The sequence below is a fragment of the Mustela lutreola genome, chromosome 11 (assembly GCF_030435805.1).
Source record: "Mustela lutreola isolate mMusLut2 chromosome 11, mMusLut2.pri, whole genome shotgun sequence".
NCBI lineage: Eukaryota > Metazoa > Chordata > Mammalia > Carnivora > Mustelidae > Mustela > Mustela lutreola.
In genome coordinates, this window is record NC_081300.1 from 39996141 (window position 1) to 40017568 (window position 21428).

The 21428-nt window shown below is 32.2% G+C and overlaps 1 protein-coding gene and 1 pseudogene across 2 annotated transcripts in view; both read left to right on the forward strand.

Moving 5' to 3' along the window:
• TRAPPC8 (trafficking protein particle complex subunit 8) overlaps window positions 1-21428 on the forward strand; it is a 75170-nt gene that overhangs the window by 13664 nt on the left and 40078 nt on the right. The window contains exons 3-11 of one of the 2 annotated variants that reach the window (XM_059140804.1): window positions 26-115; window positions 948-1122; window positions 3418-3571; window positions 5635-5728; window positions 6351-6610; window positions 6966-7081; window positions 7790-7940; window positions 11943-12043; window positions 13295-13400. In XM_059140804.1, coding sequence (XP_058996787.1) covers window positions 26-115; window positions 948-1122; window positions 3418-3571; window positions 5635-5728; window positions 6351-6610; window positions 6966-7081; window positions 7790-7940; window positions 11943-12043; window positions 13295-13400 — 1247 coding nt within the window. The remainder of the gene's footprint in view (window positions 1-25; window positions 116-947; window positions 1123-3417; window positions 3572-5634; window positions 5729-6350; window positions 6611-6965; window positions 7082-7789; window positions 7941-11942; window positions 12044-13294; window positions 13401-21428) is intronic. The other variant, XM_059140805.1, reaches the window with a different exon arrangement.
• LOC131812013 (U2 spliceosomal RNA) lies at window positions 18020-18171 on the forward strand (annotated as a pseudogene).

Sequence of the window (21428 nt, forward strand, 5' to 3'; positions counted from 1 at the left end):
CTATTTTATATAATGTTCATTTTAGCTACTACTCCATGGTTTGAATCTTATAGAGAGACCTTTCTTCAGTCGATGCCAGCATCAGATCATGAATTTCTGAACCACTATTTAGCATGTATCCTTTGACCTTTGTGTTTTCTTAAAATGAAATGTTTTCGAAGTTATCAGTCTCAGAAATAGTTCTGTGAAGGCAAAATTATTGAGTGGACATGGAGAATGGAGAAGTTTTTTATTGATGATGCTTCAAGTTTTTGTTAATTTTTTTAAAAATGGCATCCTAGATACAAGACTGGTTAGAATAAATTAATTTTTTAGTACAAAGTAAGAATACTGAAGGCTTGCTTATTGTTTTTCTTTTTTCTCCAGCTCAAATATTCCACATTTAATGAGTTTCTAAGCATTTTACAAAGAGGAAAGGTAAACTGTCAGTGTTAACTGCTTTTGCTGATTGCCTCAAAATTAATTACTTATACAAAAGCTCATATTTAAAGATAGTTTTCCATTTTTCTAGTAACCTGTTTTACAGCTTTTAACCTCTTCTGACCATTATGGCTTTTTAGTTTTCTTAATGAAGTTGCAGAGAGAAGTTGAGAGGTAGTTAGAGTATGAAATTGCAATGAGATGATTCATTGGAGAGGAACAGGATTCAGCAGAGCTGTTGAGGATATTGATGTATAGTTTGATATTGTTTATTTTTATGTTCATGGATTCCCTTATGTATATATGTATGTATGTATGTATGTAAATGACCTAAAAAACTGTTAGCAAAATCTAAGATTTAAAACCTTGAGTTACTTGGTAATGTTGGAGGAATTATTTTGTGTTTGCAGTGAAAATCTAAGATATCAGATTTTTTTAGCTTGAAAAATCTCCTTTAAGTTTTATTTTAATAGGATAGTATTTATCATTTAGTGATAAGTGGTAATTACCTTAATGTGGTTTATAAGGTATGTTGGTAGCATCATCTAGTGAAGCTGAACCTGTGGAACAGTTTTCAAAGTTATCACAAGAACAGCATCGGATTCAGCACAACAGTGACTATTCCTACCCCAAGTGGTTTATACCAAATACACTTAAATATTATGTACTTTTACATGATGTAAGTGCAGGAGATGAACAGAGGTAAGCTTTTTTTTTTTTAATTTAAAATTTTCCCTGTTAAATGATTAAACATTGGTTTGGACTGGCTTGTTTAGATTGTAGATGTATTTTTTATCTAAGAAAGTAAAAGCTTATTAATTAAATATTTAACTCTATCTTTTACTCCAGAGTTATATTTGACAACTAAGTCATTTTATTATAGATTTCATATGGATATCCAGATTTCCCTTTCAATATATATTTCTCTGTTAACTACAATCTTTGTACAAAAGTATCTGCCATTTTATAGGTCTTAGCTGTTATTTCTTACTTTAAATTTCCTATTTTTTTCTTTTCTCCTTCCTAGTTTTATTCTTACTTTTCACTTCTTGACTGTTTTTTAAAGGCACTTCTTTTTTCACTCTTCACCCTCTTGTCACTTTATATTTTTAGCCTTGATATTTTCACAGTCTCAGAAACATCCAGGCATTTCTTTCTTACTTGCCCTTTAATAATAATTATTAGTGAGTTGCCATAGTCCTTTTATCTTTGGAACAAATGATAAACTTGCCTTTAAACATGAGTCTTGAAAAAGGTGCAGTTTTATTTTGGAGTTTATTTTGACTTTTTGATTCAAGATGTAGATCAATTAATCTTGTTTCAAGCTGTTATTGTGATTTCTCAATGCCATTTAGGAAATGCAGTCAAATAATTGTTTCTTGCCCTTGTTCTGAGCACATACAATTTATCTGTTAAATAAATATTACTTTATTTTTATTTTTTATTTTTATTCATTAAAAAAAATATTTTATTTTTATGTAATCTCTATACCCAGTGTGGGGCTTAAACTTACAACTCTGAGATCAAGAGTCCATGCTCTGGGGATCCTGGGTGGCTTGGTCAGTTAAGCTTCTGCCTTACACTCAGGTCATGATCCCAGGGTCCTGGGATCAAGCCCCACATCAGGCTCCCTGCTCAGTGGGGAGCCTACTTCTCCCTCCTCCCTCTGCCAGCTGCTCCCCCTCCTTGTGCTCTCTGTCTCTCTCAAATAAATAAATAAAATCTTAAAAAAAAAAAAAAAGTTGTATGCTGTACTGACTGAACCAGCTGGGTACCCTTAAATTTTCCTTTATAGCCAAAAATTTTTTCTGAGGAATAATTATTATTTAGGATTTTAAAAAAAGTTTCCTGTGTAAATAGAAATAGTTTGAACTATTAAAATTAGCTTCTATCAGTTGAATATGGTATATATCTTTCATATTGAATAGTTGTAACTAGGATATTTAAGTAATTCAGGTGTTAGATAAGTTGTTCAAATGTTTAGCAGTATCATTGGTAAAGTGAACAGTTTATTGTACTTAAGTATATATACATATATACACATATACTTGTATTTGTTTATACAAATTTATAACTTATTCAGTCTTAATTTTATAGTATATGAATATGATTTAATAAGTTTGTCAGGCCTGCTGTTTGTGTAGTACTATCTTCTACATTTGAATATGATATAAGATTTCTGGGTTTGGGTTTTTTTGTTTGTTTGTTTTTTGCACTAGATGGCTAATTGACTAAAAAGATACCATTTGAATTAGATAAGCTGTGTGCACTAAAATTCAGTAGTTTAGGTAAAATATGGGAATAAAAATGCTTTTTGTTGCATCTGAGATGTAACTCATGGAACTGGCTGTTAAAAATTTTGCAAGAAGAAAAGGTGGATTTTATGGAATAAAACCTATGGAATAAAAAAAATCTTCAGCTTTTTCTCCTTTATTCCTTCAAACTGTGTCCCTTTGAGGACAAGTAGGGGAAGGGTAAACTATGGCAGTGAAAGATGTTTTTGAAGTTTTGGGGTGCTATACTCTTCTGTTTAGCACTTAGTTTTTTCGATAAATGTTTGTTATCTAAGATGCAATTTCCAAAAGTTTACTTCCCAAAGCCTGGTTCTCAAAGTTGAAAGAGTTCCTGATCTAGAAATTTGAAGCCATTTTTGGAAAATTCACAGCGCATGTTTTTTGCGAACAGGAGGCTTGGACGTGGTCTCCTGGCTTTGTTTACTGTGGTTCTCTAACTAGTTTGACTACCAGAACCCTCTCTTTGAATAATGTAGGAGTATCTTGCAAAATTTTATTCCATGAAGCACAATTTGGTAACTGTTTTAAGGTTATCCAAGCTAGCTAAATTTCAGTTAGGATCATGATCTTTGTTTTAATATTTTTACTATTTTATCTCTATTTTCTGTTCTGCCTTTTTTGGGGATGATTTTTACATTACTTTATTATTGCCTAAGGTATGCTCTCCATTTACTACAAACCTTTTTTCCATTGTTTACTTTAGAGCTGAATCAATTTATGAAGAAATGAAACAGAAATATGGAACTCAGGGTTGCTATTTACTTAAAATTAATTCTCGAACATCTAATCGAGCATCAGATGAACAGATACCAGATCCTTGGAGTCAGTATCTCCAGAAAAATAGTATTCAAAACCAGGTATATGTAAAAAACAACAATGAAGCAAACCACAAAAGCTGTATTCCAGTTTTATGGCATATTGATATCACTATAGAATTTTTTTATGTCTTCCTTTAACTAGAATTGTTAATATTTATTTTGTGGAATGTGGCTAGTTCTGATCCATCAGCATGTGAGCTCTTAATTCAGTGGTTTAATACTGTTTTAACTAACACATAATCCCTCATGTGTACTCTTTTCAGGTATATAATATCAGTGTTGATAGATCTTTTATTAAAAGGTGAAAAGTGAATTACATAAGAATTGAATTAGATTGGCTAGACTACTGTAGAGAATAGAATTTTTTACTTGCACGTTTAATTCCTCATGAATGCTTACAGTCAATTCTTTATTATCCACATGCTCTGGGGTTGCCTTCCTTCATTTTCAACTTGCTGTTCTTATGGCCACCTTTTGGAGCTCATACTTTTTAGGTGGGTGGGCTTTTTTCCCTAACTTTCCTTTGATTTCCTTTCCTTCTGAATTTTCAGGAAGTGTTATTTCTTCCTAATTTGCTCCTTTCTTAATCTAGAATTCTAGACTAATGTTCATCATCTGTTGGTTGAAGTGGGTAGGTATAAGGTTTCATGATTTGTCAAACTTTTAGATAGAATTGTATGCCACCTGGTAGTAGTCAGAGGCCGATTTCCTATGCTTAGTTCAAGATAATCAAGAGTTCACTGTTTTCTGTGTGGAAGGGGGATTTTGTAAAGAAATGGAAAATTTATATGTATTTTGTACATTTAAACTACGTGTGTATTCTTTGACATTTTTAAAATATCAATTATAGATTAATTTTTGATATCCTAATATAAATATTGTTTAATCTATTTATTTCCCTTATTTTTCTATCCTACATATGAAATTTTTGATCCAGATATAGTGCTATACTGATAGTTACTTTAAGGTAATGATGGGGAAAGTGAGGAAAAAAAGAACAAATTGAATATGGAGGAGTTTTATTTTAAAATATGGCCTTTCCGGGCACACACAGAATGGGAACAATAAATAAAATGGGAATTTAGAGTCCAATCATCCTAAGGAAGGGAAGCACAAGTCAAATTGTCCAATTTGAGAACTTTTAACAGAAAGCAGAGGTATCAGAAATTCTGTAGCGAAGCCCGGGATTGGAGGATAGTTTTAAAGCTCATCAAATCTAATCCCCTAATTTAATCCTTACCTGTGAACAACCTCATCCAGTACTCACTCTTTTCTCAAGTGACCTGTTCCATGTCTTATCAGCTGGAGGATCAACCAAATATCGTCTCCCTTTGCTTTATTCATTGGTCCTTTGGGACCAGTTTTTCATTTAGTCAGCTTTTCAAAATAGGATAGATATAGTTCTCATGTTCCCTTGTATCTTTTTTTCCAGGCTAACTATACCTAATTTTTTTTAAACTTTCTTGAATGCTCGTCCCGATTACTTTTATCTTGTTAAGTTTCAGCTTACATATTTCCCTGAAAGTAAGACATGGAACAATGCCTCAGATTTACTACTCTGATAGAGTAGTCTTTTTTTTTTTTTTCATCTGGGTATTTTTATTTTAAGTTTTTTTGTTGACTGAGAAACCAGCGCCTTTGTACAAATAAACGTCGTATTGGTATTTTTACCCTATGGTGGATTCAGAATTTACTCCAGCCTGTTAATACCATATCCATGACCCAGGAGATTCCACACCATCCCTCTTATTTATCCCTTCCTGACTAGTAGTCCATCTCTCTTTGCATTTATTTCTTATTTCAGACCCTTCTACAGGTACTCATTGAGGCATGTGCTTACCATATATAAACAGGAAAACAGATCATTTAGATTCAGAAGAATTTGGGTAGTAGATTGAATGTGATAGGGAAGTTAGGAATACAGGAGGTGTGGACTGGAATGATAAGATATATGGAAGAAGTTAAGAATTTGGAGGACTGAAAACAAGGTGTCTTGCTAAAACTCATAAGGCTGATAGCAGAAATTGTTGGTGGATTTGGTAGTATCTTAAACATGATTAATAAATTATAACTGCTAATGCTTTTTTATTTTATTTTGATAGGAATCATATGAAGATGGCCCTTGTACTATAACTTCAAATAAGAATTCTGATAGTAACTTGCTTTCATTGGATGGATTAGATAACGAAGTCAAAGGTCTTGCTACTTTCTCTAAGTTTCTCTTTTGATTGAAAATATGCACTGTTCTCAAAGCATGCTAATCCTTACAGATAAAAGATGGGGGAAATTTTCATAATTAAAAAAAGAAAATGGGAGATTAGTTTTTCTTTGAAGAATTTTTTGAATCATTTGAGTTTGACTTTTTTTTGACATTTAAAAATTTATAAGAGTAATGTATTTCTTTTAAACAGTTTGTAGAAAGCAAGGGAGAAGATACAGTGTGCAGCATTAATTATTCCCAAAGTTGACATGATCTTGAGAGCTTTATTTTTGTATTTTAAATTACAGTTTTGATAGAGATATCTTTGAAATTTCTTTTATTAAAAATTTTTATTAGTTGTGTTATTTAAAGTGTTTTATTTTAACACTATTACTATTTTTCTTTAATTTACATGAATCTTTAAATTTCTACTATCTGTAACAAGTGTTAATTCAACTCCTGTAATTTTAGGAGTGAAAATGTTAATGTTACTGTATTTTAGACTTATATACAGAAAGATAAAGGCTTCCAACATTGTTCTTTTTTTCTTTAGCAGTATGGTAGTGATATCACAATTTTCTGTTGCTTCTGAGAGTAAAAGAAAGATCTGTTTTTCAGTAGATGGCTTACCAAATAACTTTAGAGCTCACCCACTTCAGTTGGACTCATCCAGTGACCCTTCTAACAGCATGGATGGCCCAGATCATGTAAAATTTGCTTCATCATTACATGAAACAAAGAAAGCAAATACTGGAATTATTCATGGTGCATGTTTAACTCTTACTGATCATGATAGAATTCGACAGTTTATACAAGAGTTCACATTTCGGGGCCTTTTGCCACATATAGAAAAAACAATTCGGCAATTAAATGATCAGGTAAGCTTTAATTGTTTGGGTTAGTTTTTTTTTTTTTTTAAATTTCAGAGAAGAGTAAACTTGGGAACATAGTAGTATAAGTTATTCAAAAATACTTAATTTTTTTTTTAAATTAAAGGTAGACCAGTATTAGGATTTATTGGTGTCACTATTAGTGATGAAATACTGTTAAATTCTGGAAGATACTTACTCATTTACACTAGGGATTTTGCTAGCTTATTGAACAATTTTCTTTAAATCAGTGTTACTAAAAGGAATATTTGCTCACTTTTAAAGATTTGTAATTATTTAGAATTCTTTTGTATATAAAAGTAAAATACTAATTTTTCACATTTGTAACAATCTTTTTTGGTAGCTAATATCAAGAAAAGGTTTAAGTCGATCTCTATTTTCTGCAACTAAAAAATGGTTTAGTGGCAGTAAAGTTCCAGAAAAAAGCATTAACGAACTGAAAAATACATCTGGACTGCTGTGAGTAAAATACTGTTTTTGGTTTTCCTGCATTTAACTGACTGGTGTTTGACTCTGTGATGTCTGGCAAAAAAGGATTATCTTTTTAGTTTTCTAATTTCATATTGGTTAAAACTTAGGTAGATAAGACCAGTGACTATAAGTTAATTGCATTAAAAATTTCTTTTTAAACCATTAGGTAATTAGATATCTAAAAATAAAAAAGAACTGGGAAAGTCCCTTGCTTGGGGTTTCTTTCCCTATTTGTAAAAAGATGGAGTTAGATTAGGTATTCATTTAATAACTCATCTAAATTAAAATATTATGGTCTAGCGATTCTGAGTCATGGCATACATTTAGACAGTTTTCATTAATATAAAATCTTGTTTAAGGAGAAAATGGAATTCATCTTGGGTTTTTATGTTTTTCATGGTTATATATAAAGTTAGTCACTTAGACTTAACCATTTACTTCATAATTTGACCATGGAGAAAATGCTTACCTGCTGTTGAGAAGTTCTCAGTTATAAGGCTGTAAATTATATAAATATAATTGCTTCCAAATATCTCAGAAATAACAGTCTCTTGTTGGAGATAGAGTTCTTGTAAGACCAGATTAGTTTTCGTAATGTTTTAGAGAGTTGAACAGCTTGTTAGACATTTTATAATATTTAATAGTTTAGGGGTCATAAATTATAAAATACTTTTTTAACTTATTTTATATTTACAGGTATCCACCAGAAGCACCAGAGCTTCAGATCCGAAAAATGGCTGACTTATGCTTTTTGGTGCAGCATTATGATTTGGCTTATAGTTGCTATCATACTGCAAAGAAAGATTTTCTTAATGATCAAGCAATGCTTTATGCAGCTGGTGCCTTGGTTGGTATTCTATAATAGTATAATTTCTTACTTCTGTTATCATAAATGATTTAGAAGTTTCTATTTATGAAATGGCAAGCAAAATACCTAGAGATGAAGTTGTACTCAAAGAGGATGTAATGCATTATAGATTTTGAATTAGTTTATGCTGAATTGATGGATTTTCCTCAAACTAGTATATTTAAATATGCCATATATGAGAATTGATGTCTTAGCTTTCACAAGTTAGTACCTTCTAATTTTGTGTATGCAAAATTTAATTTGAATTTCAGTTATTATGTTGAGTGTAGCTTATTTTTAGCAGATGGTTTTAGGCCTATTGAAAAATACTTCAAAATTGCTTAATTTTTTTTCATATATATGACTATATATTAGTTCTTTATATATTTTAATATATATGACTATATATCAGTTCTTTATATATTTTAATATATATGACTATATATCAGTTAAGAATATGTACTTTGGTGTGAGACAGACTATCATCTGAGGTAAATATTGAACATCTCTAAGCCTCAGGTTTTTTGCTTGTTAAATGTGAATCCTGATGGCATAGGGTTAGATATGGTATAAGGCTTGCGCTGTTCTTAGCACACTGCTTTGTATATAAAGGGCTTTAAGCAACAACTATGTTAGTTTTTATAGTTGATATGTAAACCTTTGTGTGTCAGAAAGGCTTTTTTTTTTTTTGGAGGAGCCAAAATGAGTGGGGGGAGGGATAGAGAGAGGAGTGGAAGAGAATCTTAAGCAGGTTCCATGCCCAGAGGGAGCCCCAGGTGGGGCACCATCTCATGATCCTGAGATCATGACCTGAGCCGATATTGAGAGTTGGATGCTTAACCGACTGAGCTACCCGGGTGCCCCCCAGAAAGAATATTCTTTACTTGTATGCCTTACAACATTTTAAGTTCTTTAAAAGTCATACGTGTATCCATAATCTGCTTTCTCTGTGTAGAAAAGAGTAAAATTAACACTGTTCCTTTTTACATAATCACTTTAAAAATACATGTTTGTAAACAAAAGTGTGAAGAACAAAAATGTAGAAGAGTAAATATTTCACTGGATATTAGACATTTGTTTAATAATTGCCATTTATTTTGCATTTGTTTTAATATATACTAAAATAACAATGTAAAACTAAAATAGCAAAATTATTTTTTTATTTCTGTACTATTTTTAATGAAAAACGTCTGCTAACTTTTGAAAACCTTGTTTAGGAGCTGAAATCTTTATGAGTTGAAGTACTTGAAAACTTACATGAATTGTCCTTGGCTAGACATTCTGTAATCTTTCATTATAGTCTAAATAATATAGTCTAAATATGATAGTGTAAAATAATGACTATATGGATATAAAATCATAAATAGTTAATGTTATTTCATAAATACTTTACAACACAGGTATGAATTTTTAACTTGTACATTATGTACCTGCTAATTGAATGTGTGGAGGTAGAATCTTATAAAGGTATGGCAAAAGATTTTTGTGGTTTTATGGTATATAAGCTTTTTCATTTTTATATGCAATCTGGTAAATACCATATTTAAATCATTTAGGTAGAGGTATTAGTAGCAACTATATGAGAGAAGATAGTTTTGTATTGGAAAATAAAGTCATATCTCCTATAACACAATATATGAATACCTGAAAATTCTTGTAGTCTATAAACACTGCCCTAAAAACAAAAGACTTTGGAGAAAATTAGGGTTGGGACAGTTCTTAAGACATGTATGTATCTTTGAAACCAGACTACAAACAAAAGCATAAAGTGTGTTTGTACCTTGTGAGATCCAAGTAATGTAGTGAGGCTACTCCAGCATGGCTAGAAGTTACCATGTAAATACTGGCTGGAAGTAGAGGTGGAGGATAGTAGCTCCTAACCCGTGGACATGCCGTAAAGTAGACATGGACAGAAGTGCAGCTGCTTTGAGCCAAGAACTGTGCAAGTACACTGGGTGTACTCTGGAGAAGGGGTCTGAATACGCCAAAGTGTAGGCAGTTGTTTTCTGTTTTGTTTTTTTAACATACAGATGGAAAAAGCTCGTGCCTGTGCAACAGCTGGGCTCAGGGCTTGTTCTTTCACCGTACTGCCTGCCTCTTTAGCTAAAAATTGAAGATATTTAGTTACGATGATTTTAAGTTAAAATATATATCAGCAAAACCAGTAATAGGTTTTTTTTTTTTAAGAGGAAGAGCATGCATACATATGCAAGTTGGGGGGGAAGAGAGAGGGAGAGAGAGCATCTTAAACAGGCTTCATGCCAGTGCAGAGCTTGATCTTACAACCCTGAGATCATGACCTGAGCCAAAATCAAGAGTCAGACCTAACCAACTGAGCCACCCAGGTTCCCCAGTAATAGGAGTTCTCTCTCTCTTTTTTTAACCCCAATAATAAGAGTTCTTAAAAATATATATATTTTTGTATTTAGTCTTTCATAACTACTTTACCTAACTGAAGGGTAAGTAGATCACTCCTTGATGAAAATCTTTGTAAAAAGTATTATTCCATATCAAAGACTGTAAGACATGATTTAATGGTTCAATGGATTATTGAATATCATAGGGTAACTTGGGGTGATCATTTTGAATGTTTTCACCAGATCTTTAGAAATTATGTCAGTTTTGTTTGAATGTATATTGATTTAATATTTCTTACAGTAATAAATTAGAAAATAATGTAGAATTTGGGGATATATTTTTCTTACAGGATTTTCTTCTTAGTATCTTTTTATTAATGTATTGCTTTATGATATATATAATTAGTATATAGCAAATATGTGTTTCTGTACAATATAGTATTTTACCATATATTCTCAGTACCCTTTTATTCATGTATTAATATGTAATATATATAGTTTTTATATAGTAAATATGTGTTTCTGTACAATATATTATTTTGCCAAATATTCAATATGTATTTGCTTTTTTGTATAATATAGAAGCATTTGTATATTCATTATGTATGTTAAAATATAAAGTAGTAAAACATGCTAAGGGCTGTAGTATATTTTGTCACATGGATATACTATATTTTCATTCAGCTAATTCATTAAATTTTGGAGCAAATACTGTTGGATACCAAGGATAGAAATGCATTCTGGAACAGATGCAGTTTATATTATCATGGAACCTATAGCTTGTCAGGTTAAAGGTTTTAATCATTCTCCCAATTTTTAGATAATTATCTGATTTTTTTCTGTTTTAAAAAATGTTGCAGACAAATACATTTATTCATTCTAAAAGTGGATCAGCATTAAGTCCACCCCTCCCAATTTATGAAAGGTTCTTTTTTTCTAGTTAAAATTTTTTTGAAGCTTGGTCTATAAGAGGACATAGTAGTATATTTTACCAAGAAGGCCAAAACCCTGTATTTGAGTCTTTACTTCTAAATTTGTTAGCACCATTGTATATTATTTGCATTATTAACTAAAAGCATAGACATCGACAATAGAATGGCTTTTAGAAGCCAAGTAAAAAGACCTAGAAAATTAACAGTAATATAGTTCTAAGAAATAGGTTTTTGTGCCTTTTGTATGGTATAGGATGTAAAATAGTGTGTAAGTAGCTAGAATACATAAAGTGCAAGATGTGAACTCTGCTGTCATGTTCTGATGCTAGTGATTAAGAAAAGATGTACTTTGCCTTGTCTCTATCAGTCTGTTTACTCATTGAGGGATAGAGAAGAACAGGGAGACGGTGGTGGCAGAATCTTAAACTAGGTGGATTGCTAGTTGTATATACCATAACTCAAAATGTTTATCAGGTCTTCTTGAAAAATCTTATTGAAATACTGAATGACAGACTTTGGTATTTGACTAAATAATTTAAAAACTAAAAGTATATAAATACATTTTTCAAGGTTGCATTAATCCATGAAATTTATATGTATGCATATATAAAAAGCATCAGCAAACTTCAATCCACAATTTGTAGGCTTCCAAATGCTTAACTATAAGAATATTTCTCTTTTTGAAGTAGTATAAATAATGTCTTTTTCTTTAGGAAATGGCAGCAGTGTCAGCTTTTCTTCAGCCAGGAGCACCTAGGCCATATCCTGCGCATTACATGGACACAGCAATCCAGACATATAGAGATATCTGCAAGTAGGTGACTAGAATGTTTATGTTCTATCCATTTAGTGGTAAACTTAACACTCATATTGTTCCTAGGTATAAATGGATTTTTTTTCATGCTTTAAATTTAAACAAGCTCCTGAATCAAGTTAATACAGTTAGAGATAAAATGAGGTGATTTTTAAAACTAGTGTTTTATTACGTCCTTTCTCTTTCTATTTTGTTTGGGTTTGTGGTTAGGAATTTGTTATGTATAATTCTGAGATTATACGGTATAGTGAGAGTGATCTTTTTGTGTGGACAGTTCTAACCTAAATTACTGTTAAGCCAAGGGTTAGCCATTTTGAACTTTTTTTGTTAAATATGTAGAACACAAAGAGTTGAATAATAGTCCAGGGAAGAAAATGAAAAGTGTTTTATACAAATAATGAGCTCTGTCGGAACTCCATAGGAGTTAGAACTCACCACCTCTGAGGAGACTGATCCAGAAAGTGGTCAGAGGAGGTTTCATAGGATTTTTGAGGAATGGATCTGAAAGAAAGGTGGTTGGGATTTGACAGTCATGAAGACATTTCAGGAATTGTGATTGGCAGAAATAATGTTTTGGATGCATCATCACTGGTAAAAGGGAATGGAGCCCTGGCTAGGGTACAGGGTGCATGTGAAATAGTGTTTTGGGAGGTATCGGTATGTGGAACCCTCATTCTCATTTATTACTGTTATTGCTAAGCTGTAGTTATTTATGTAGAAGCAAATGGAGAATTCTTAAGTATTGTGTAGATCCTTTGACATAATAAAAGTTATTTTTCAGAAAGATTTTTCTGACTGTTCTATGTAGAATGGGTGGGTTGGAAGACAGAGGTAATTCTGTCTCTTATAATATTAAGGAATAGGGATAATAGTAATAGCAGTGTGTTTACAACACAGTACTAATAATCATTAACATTTTTTGAGTGCCCATCACTTGCTGCTAGGCCAAAATAATTTACACACTTACTGAATTTTCATAACAAATCTGTGAAATGGTGGGTACTATTACCGTTTTCATTTACAGATTAGGAGAATGAAACTTAAAAAAGAGTTTAACTTGCCTTAGGGCTGCAGGTAATAAGTGGTGGAGCCAGTTTTGGATCCCACTTCTTAAACCTTGCAGTCTATTCTAGAATGTATTTGGAGATTCTGGCGGCAGATATAGCCCTCTGTGAGAACACATGGTTACTGTGATGTATTAAGGTTTTACTGTAATGCTAATTATATTTTTCTTGTCTTTTTTGCCTTTAGGAATATGGTATTGGCTGAGAGATGTGTATTGCTTAGTGCTGAAATCTTAAAAAGCCAAAGCAAATATTCAGAGGCTGCAGCTCTCCTAATACGGTTGACTAGTGAGGTACTGAAAATGTGTAGTATTTACTTTAGTAATGTTTCATTAATTTCAAAAACTATTTTTTTTAAAGCATATGCAAAACATGAAAGTAGAAGGCAGTTTCTTTTTAGGAATTTACAATATGGCTACTTATTTGTTGAATTAATTTTAAATGTATTTTAGAAATATTTTATGAATTTATTTCTCTATTTTAAGTCTACATTATTATTAACTACAAACATGTACATCTTTTATGAATTAGATTTTGACTTATGTATAGCAATATTGATCTACTTAAGTTCTTTTTTGGTTTTTAATTTTTTACTTTGAATGTAGCTGACATACAGTGTTAAATTAGTTTAAGGTGTGCAACATAGTGATTCAACTTCTGTATATATTAGGTTCTACTCCCCACAGGTATAGTTAACCATCTTTCACATACAACACTATTATAGGATCATTGAGTATATTCCTTATGCTCCCTTTTATCCCTGTGACTTATTCATTCTGTAACTGGGGACCTCTATCTCCCACTCTCCTTCACTCCTTTTGCCCATTTCCCTATTCCCTTCCCTCTGGCAACTTAAGTTTGTTCTCTATATTTATAGGTCTTATTCTGCTTTTTATTATTCATTTGTTTTTAAGTTTCCACATATGAATGAAGTCATATGGTATTTGTCTTTCTTGGTCTGACTTGTTTCACTTAGTATAATACCACTTAGGACCATCTGTATGTTGTTGCAAATCGCAAGAGTTCATTCTTTTTTATGGCTGTGAATCTTCTATTGTATATAGATATATAAACCACATCTTCTTTATCCATTTGTCTATCAGTGGACACTTTGGCTATTATAAATAATGCTGCAATAAACATAAGGGTTCATATAATTTTTTAAATCAGTGGTTTAATTTTCTTTGGGTAAATACCCACTAGTAAGTTATTGGATCATATGGTACTTACAGTTTAGTTTTTTAGAGGAACTTCCATACTATTTTCAACAGAGGCCATAACAATTTGAATTCCCAGCAGGGCATGAGGATTCCTTTTTCTTCACATACTTGCCAATGTTTGTTATTTCTTTTTTATTTTAGCCGTTCTGACAAGTCTAAGTTGCTAATCTCATTGTAGTTTTGATTTGCATTTCCCTGATGATGGGTGATGTTGAGCATCTTTTCATGAGTTTGTTGGCGGTCTTTGTGTCTTCTCTGGAAAATGTCTATACAGGTCCTTTACCTACTTTTTAATGGGATTATTTATGTTTTGGTGTTAAGTTCTTTATGTACTTTGGTTATTAATCCTTTTTTGGGTGTATCATTTGCAAATAATCTTCTCCCAGTCAGTAGGCTGCCTTTTTTGTTTTGATGGTTTCTTTCAACGTGCAAAAGCTTTTTATTTTTATTTAGTCCTAGTAGTTTATTCTTGCTTTTGTTTCCCTTTCCTAAAGAGACATCTAGAAAAATGTTGTTAACAGTCAATGTCAGAGAAATTATTGTATTATCTTTTAGGATTTTTATGATGTCAGGTCTTTATATTTAGGTCTTTATTTTGAGCTTATTTTTGTGTATGATATAAGAAAGTGGTCCAGTTTCATTTTTCTGCATGTAGTTTTCCAGTTTTCCCAGCACCATTTATTGAAGAGGCTTTTTTCCCTGTTGTATATTCTTCTTTTGTCATAGATGGATTGATCATATAAGGATGAATTTCTTTTTGGACTATCTACTCTGTTCCATTGGTCAGAGTGACTCCTTTCTTGCCAGTCCCACGCTGTTTTGATTTTTACAACTTTGTAGTGTGTTTTATAATCTGAAATTGTGATATCTCTAACTTTGTTCTTTTTTCTCAAGATTGCATTGGGGACTTTCGTGGTTCCATATAAGTTTTAGTATTTTTTGCCCTATTTCTGTGAAAAATGCAGTTGGTATTTTGGTAGGGATTGTGTTGAATCTGTAGATTGCTTTGGAATTATGGTAGGTTTAATAATAGTAATTCTTCCAGTACGTGATCATGGACTATCTTTCCACTTATTTGTGTCATCTTCAATATCTTTTATGAGCACTTTATAGTTTTCAGCGTACAGCTCTGCCACCTCCTTGGTTAAGTTTATTCCTAGTGCAGTTGTAAATGAAATTATTTTCTTACATACAATAATATTTAAAGCAACATGTATGTGCATCATTGTAATATTAAATTGATACTTAAAGTGAGTAATTACTAAGGAATTTTTTTTTTTTTAAGATTTTATTTATTTATTTGTCAGAGAGAGAGCGAGCAAGAGCGAGCACAGGCAGACAGAGTGGAAGGCAGAGTCAGAGGGAGAAGCAGGCTCCCTGCGGAGCAAGGAGCCCGATGTGGGACTTGATCCCAGGACGCTGGGATCATGACCTGAGCCGAAGGCAGCTGCTTAACCAACTGAGCCACCCAGGCATCCCACTAAGGAATTTTTTAATCTTAGTTTCATTAGTATGAACTTGTAAATCATCATCTTAAGCATTTAAAATAACCTTTGTTATGAATATTTTAGAAGAGGAAAAAGCAATCCATTTATAGTTACTATTGAAAATTTACAGCAGATATTATTTTTATTATTTTGCATCACTAATAGGTGTGTAATGTATTACTTTTCTACCCCATCTCCAAACTGGCCAACAGTATTTGCACATTTGCTTTAATCTCAAAGAATAAACATCTGATGTCAGCATGCCAGGTGGTTTAGGGTCAGATGTTTCTGACCTTGTTAGCTCAAAGGTCTAGTTAAGGGGAGGGATTGTTGGCTAGGGCTCAATTTCAAAGCTACTTCTATAGTATCTAACTTACTCTCTTTCTACTTTGAATCTGATTGGTAGTAAAAGCATCTAATAGATAAAATTTCGTAGGTAATACACCAATATTAAACAAGGGCAAAAGTGTGTTTTCAAGATTTTTTTAAAGATTTATTTATTTTAGAGAGAGCAAGGGGGGAGGGGCAGAGAGAGAGAGAACGAGAGAATCTCAGGCAGACTCTCCACTGAGTGTGGAGCCTAACATGGGGCCTGATCTCACAACTCCATCTCACAACCCTAAGATCATGACATGAGCTAAAATCAAAAGTCAGACTCTTAACTGACTCAGCCATTCGAGTGCCCCAAAGACTGCGTGTAGATGGAAAGTTCCAGAAGAGACATCACCTCCTCCTTCTCCTCCTCCTTCTTCTTCATCACTTACAACATGCAGTGCTCATCCCAGCAAGTGCCCTTCTTAATGTCCATCACTCATTAAGTCCATCTCCCTACCAGCAACCCTCAGTTTGTTCTCAATAGTTAAAAGAGTCTCTTCTGGTTTGCCTCCTTCTCTGTTTTTATCTTATTTTTCATTCCCTTCCTCTGTGTTCATATGTTTTGTTTCTTAAGTTCCACATATGGGTGAGATCATAACCGATATTTGTCTTCTTCTGACTGACTGACTTTGTTTAGCATAATACACTCTAGTTTTCATTCTTGTTTGTGCAAATGACAAGATTTCATTCTTTTTGATGGTGAGTAATATTCCATTGTATATGTACACCATAGCAGATATTACTAAATTGTGTCAACTCCAGGCCTATAAAGAATGGTAATGATTTTTTTAATAAGTGTGGCTAAAGACAGATTTTTTAGATGAATACCTGAGGAAAAAAACAAAAACAAAATCAAATACTTCCTTTCTTTGCCTTTTAAATATTAATACACTCTATGGTTTTAATCCTTGGATCACTGTACTTTTTACTCTATACATTTTTGGGGTGATCATTTCTTAGGAATGATTTTCACTCTTAAATCTATCTCCAAAACTGACTTCTCTTTGAACTTTAGATTTGTAATGCCAGCTGCCTTTTAGACTTAACTTATTTGGGTGCTTCCAAAGCAACTTCACAACATACCTATACTAAAGTCATAAACTTGCTTATCTTGTTGATCATATCTTAAAATTATAACCAGCTAGTTTCTCATTGGCCAAGGCAGAAACCGAGATGTGCCTACAGTCTTCTGTCAGTAATCCAGGTTTTTCTTTTAATTTCTTAAAACATGTTTTCTTTCTGTATCTCCAAATAATTTACTTCCCTTTCCCCCCCTTTGCCTCTTTAAATCCTTCTTCTGCTGTCTTGGTTCATGTCTGTAATGTCCTTCTGGACTGGGGACTTTTCCTCTTTGTTCCCTTGTCTACTAGTCCTTGTATCAGTCATGTCCTTCTGATAGTCATCTGCAATACCCCAGATTATCCTAAGTATCTATCTTCCTCTCTCTTATAATGCTGTAAGATCTGACTTGTCACATACTGGAAATTATATTTAAGTTCTTGAGGGTAGGAAATTGTGTTGTCTTCTGCATATTTATTCTCAGTGCCTAACACTGGCCTTGGCACATGGTGTATAATTTACATGTTTGTTGAACTGAACCATTAGTTATTCTAAAAGCTTTCTGTAAGATAGCTAATTAGATTAAGGGATGATATTAACAGTGTCAGGTAATTGATACTGCATGGACATTGACCAAAATGAACAGTTGCTAGACATAAATTATTTAGTAGAGCTGAATATAGATTCTTGAGTGTGTTTATGTTTTGTATTGTAATAAATAATCTTAACTTCAGTTTGAATATATTGCTGTTTTTGAATCGAGGGACTGTCATTGCTTCTTGGCCTTTTGGCTAAGATCAAGTGCAATCTAAGGACTATCAGTGAATGTAAAGGCAATTTATGGTTTTAGGAGTTTGAATAAAAATTATTTGAAGCAAATTCTTCTTTCTGCATTGCAAACTTGTATTTTCTGTCATTATTCTTTTTTCCTTTCCAAGTTTGTTTTCACCTTTTCAAACCTGGATGATTTGTTTTGTCATCAAATTTGAAGAAACTTACTATAACTGTTATTTTAGGGGTGAGAGGTCGGATGAGTGCTGGTATATTTCCCTAGAAATTGTCATTCCTGTGTTTTTTTTGTGCTATACCTTTCAGATATTTCTTTCAGATAATTTGAAAGTAAAGACTACTGGGTATAGTGTATATAAAATTATGTTAAATTTTAACTACTAATTGTATTTTTTATATGCATTCTGTCAATGAAAAAGGCTTATAATATGTGAAAAGTACACTTGCTTTGTGGATAGGGAACAGAGTTACATACTCCTGACAATAGTGAATTAGATTTCCTAGGTTTTTGGTAGCACTGTTTTGGAAAAGACAGCTATGAGGTCTGGGTGGACAGAGTTGTACTTTGGCTTTATTTTTTGGACTGTAAATTTATGGGCAAGTGGATTTTATTCATGTTATGTGCTGGGATTCTCAGGATGACAGAGCAAACCCAGGTAATGATAAAACACTCCACAGTTACCACCTTATAGGACAGTATGTTTGAATTTGGTACTTAAGATGTGATGCTTTTTCCCTAATGTGTCTGTGTTTCTGTGCTGAACATTTATTCTGGTCTTAATAGCCCCTCTGTCTGTTACTGCATTAAAACACAGTAAATGAGTTTTTTTTACTATTGGAGGTAGTAATAGCAGTTTTTACAAGTTTCTCCACCTTGGGAGGAACTGTTCCTGTGGTGAACTGATCAGCTTGTAGCATCTTTCCTACTAACTTCAGTTACACAAGGAAAAAATTTGAAAGCCATCCTTGAGATTTGATTTATTTAAGTCTGTGCAACCAGTGCCCACATCCATTGTGTTTTTATGGAAGTGTTTATTGAATCCTCTAACTCAGTTAATTCCCCCTCCCTGATATTTATCCTCATGTTTTAAGTTAATGTAGCAGTTTTTAAAATTATCTTTTTGGTTACAGGCAAAGTTCATAGGCTGGAATTCCTCTTGAAATAGTATCACAGATTTTTTTTTCTTAGTTCTTTGTAGAGCATATGTAATAGACTTGTCATATCGTAGATATGAATTAACACTAAAATAAAACTTTATTCTTCAACTCATTAAAAGCCTCTGCTTTCTAGATAATACTGTCACTTTGTGAAATTCTTTCATTTTTCTTCCATCAACACTGAGGGCAGTTGTCATTTTTTTTTTTTCAGGGCTATTTTTTGGTTTAAAGCAATATATTTTCTACTGTAGGTGTCACTGTAAGAAACAGGGACTGCAGAAGAACAAAGTTGCAGGAGTCATGGGAGTAGGGCATTCAGCTCAGCAGATCAGTTCTTTCTCAGAAAACTGCCATATGGATGCAAGAGTGAAATTTTACTTCAACTGAAATGATATATGCTATGGACCTCCTGGTCTCCTAAATTGGTCAGCCCTTGAGTACTAAATTTGACAGTGCTGAGGGTTTACTGTGCTGTTCTCAATTAGATTGTACATTAGAATCGTTTACATGCCATCGAAGATGTCTAAGGCATCTTCCTTATCTTAATTAGAATGCCCAGGATTGCTGCCCTTCCAAGTTTTCTAGTTTAATGAAGCCTCATAAGCAATTAAAAAAATATGTATGTATTTATGTTCTATAACTGTATGTGACTGCGTGTGTTTGTGTGTACATACTAGGAATAAATTTATAGCACTTTAAGAAAAAGACTGTGAAATGCTATTGAAAAGCCTAAATAAAATTTGGAAACAGAAGAAGTATTTAGAGGAAATTACCTGTTCCAGATATTAAGATTTATTATAAAGCTATAGAAATTAAAACTGTTTACAGTGATAAGACAGAGTAATGGAGTAGAATGAGATTTTAAATATAACATATAATTAGGTGTCATTTAAAATTAGTGGAGAACTTTAGATTATTCACTAAATGGTATTGTGATGTCTAGCTATTTGGAGTTGGATCCCTAACTGACTTGCTACATGGTAATATAATTATAGCTTGATTAAGTTATATGAAAAAATGAAACAAACATATATACACCAGAATATACAAGAAAGCATTTTTTAAAAAGTCTAGGAATAACATTCCTTCATAGTTTGACGCAGTATCTTGAAGCTGTAGAGGCTAAAGTTAGTATGCTTGACTACTAAAGAAAAAACTCATTCATGTCAAAACTGGGAAATACTATTTGCAAATGTATGACAAAGGTCTAATACTGATTAAGTATACAAAGGGCTCTTACAAACCACATAATCACAAAAACCCATTCACAAAAGAATATAAATAAGCAATTCACAGAAAAAATAACAAAAGAGCCTTAAACGTATGAAGTACCACCCTTACTATTAAATGTATGTTGAGGAGCAAAGTATCATCTTTTTTTAATGAAAGAGGTAAAAATTTTTTAAAGTAATTTTTGGCTGAGTAAAGTGGAAAACATACACTCTCATTCTCTTGATGAGATTATATATTGTTACTACTTTTTTTGTAACAGTTTGGCTCTGTCGATTAGATTTTGAACTATATATATAGCTTTCAGTAACTGAGTGAGTTCTGCTTCCAAGAATGTGTCTAATAAAAATATATAATTACTCAAAAATGGTTTTGTAAAGATGTTTATCAAAGTACTTTTTTATAGTAACAAAAGTAGTAAAAGTATGATATTAAATTAGTCAATATTAATTAATAGCAATACTAAATTAGTCAATTGAGACTATATTAACAAATTGTGGAATATTTATATAAACAGAATACAGTGTAGCTTTAAAAGAAATAAGAAGTATAGATGTCTTAGAAGGATGTCCATGATACTATATTAAGTCCAAAAAGTGAGATAAAGAATATTCTGTATGAAAAATTACATTTATTTTTAGAAAACAATATATATTTAACACAAAAGCACAAATATAGAGAGGGAGAAATGACACCACCTGGCAAGTTAGATGAGGCATGGAATAGGGCAGAAAGATGTTTACCTTTTTTTTTTTCTTCAAACATTTATTCTTTAAGGAAAAAAATTATTTTTTAAAGAAGAAAACATTTTCCTAAAAATGAAGAATGCACTCCCTCGCTCCCTTAACTCTTGGATAAGAATGGCTTGTCAATTGTACATTCCTGATTTTTCCACTTAATTAGGTTTTGGATCTTAACTTGGACAGAAACATTTTATCATTAAGTTTTTGTCATAGGGAAGTTGAACTAGGTAATAATATCTATCATTTACTGAATGCTTTTT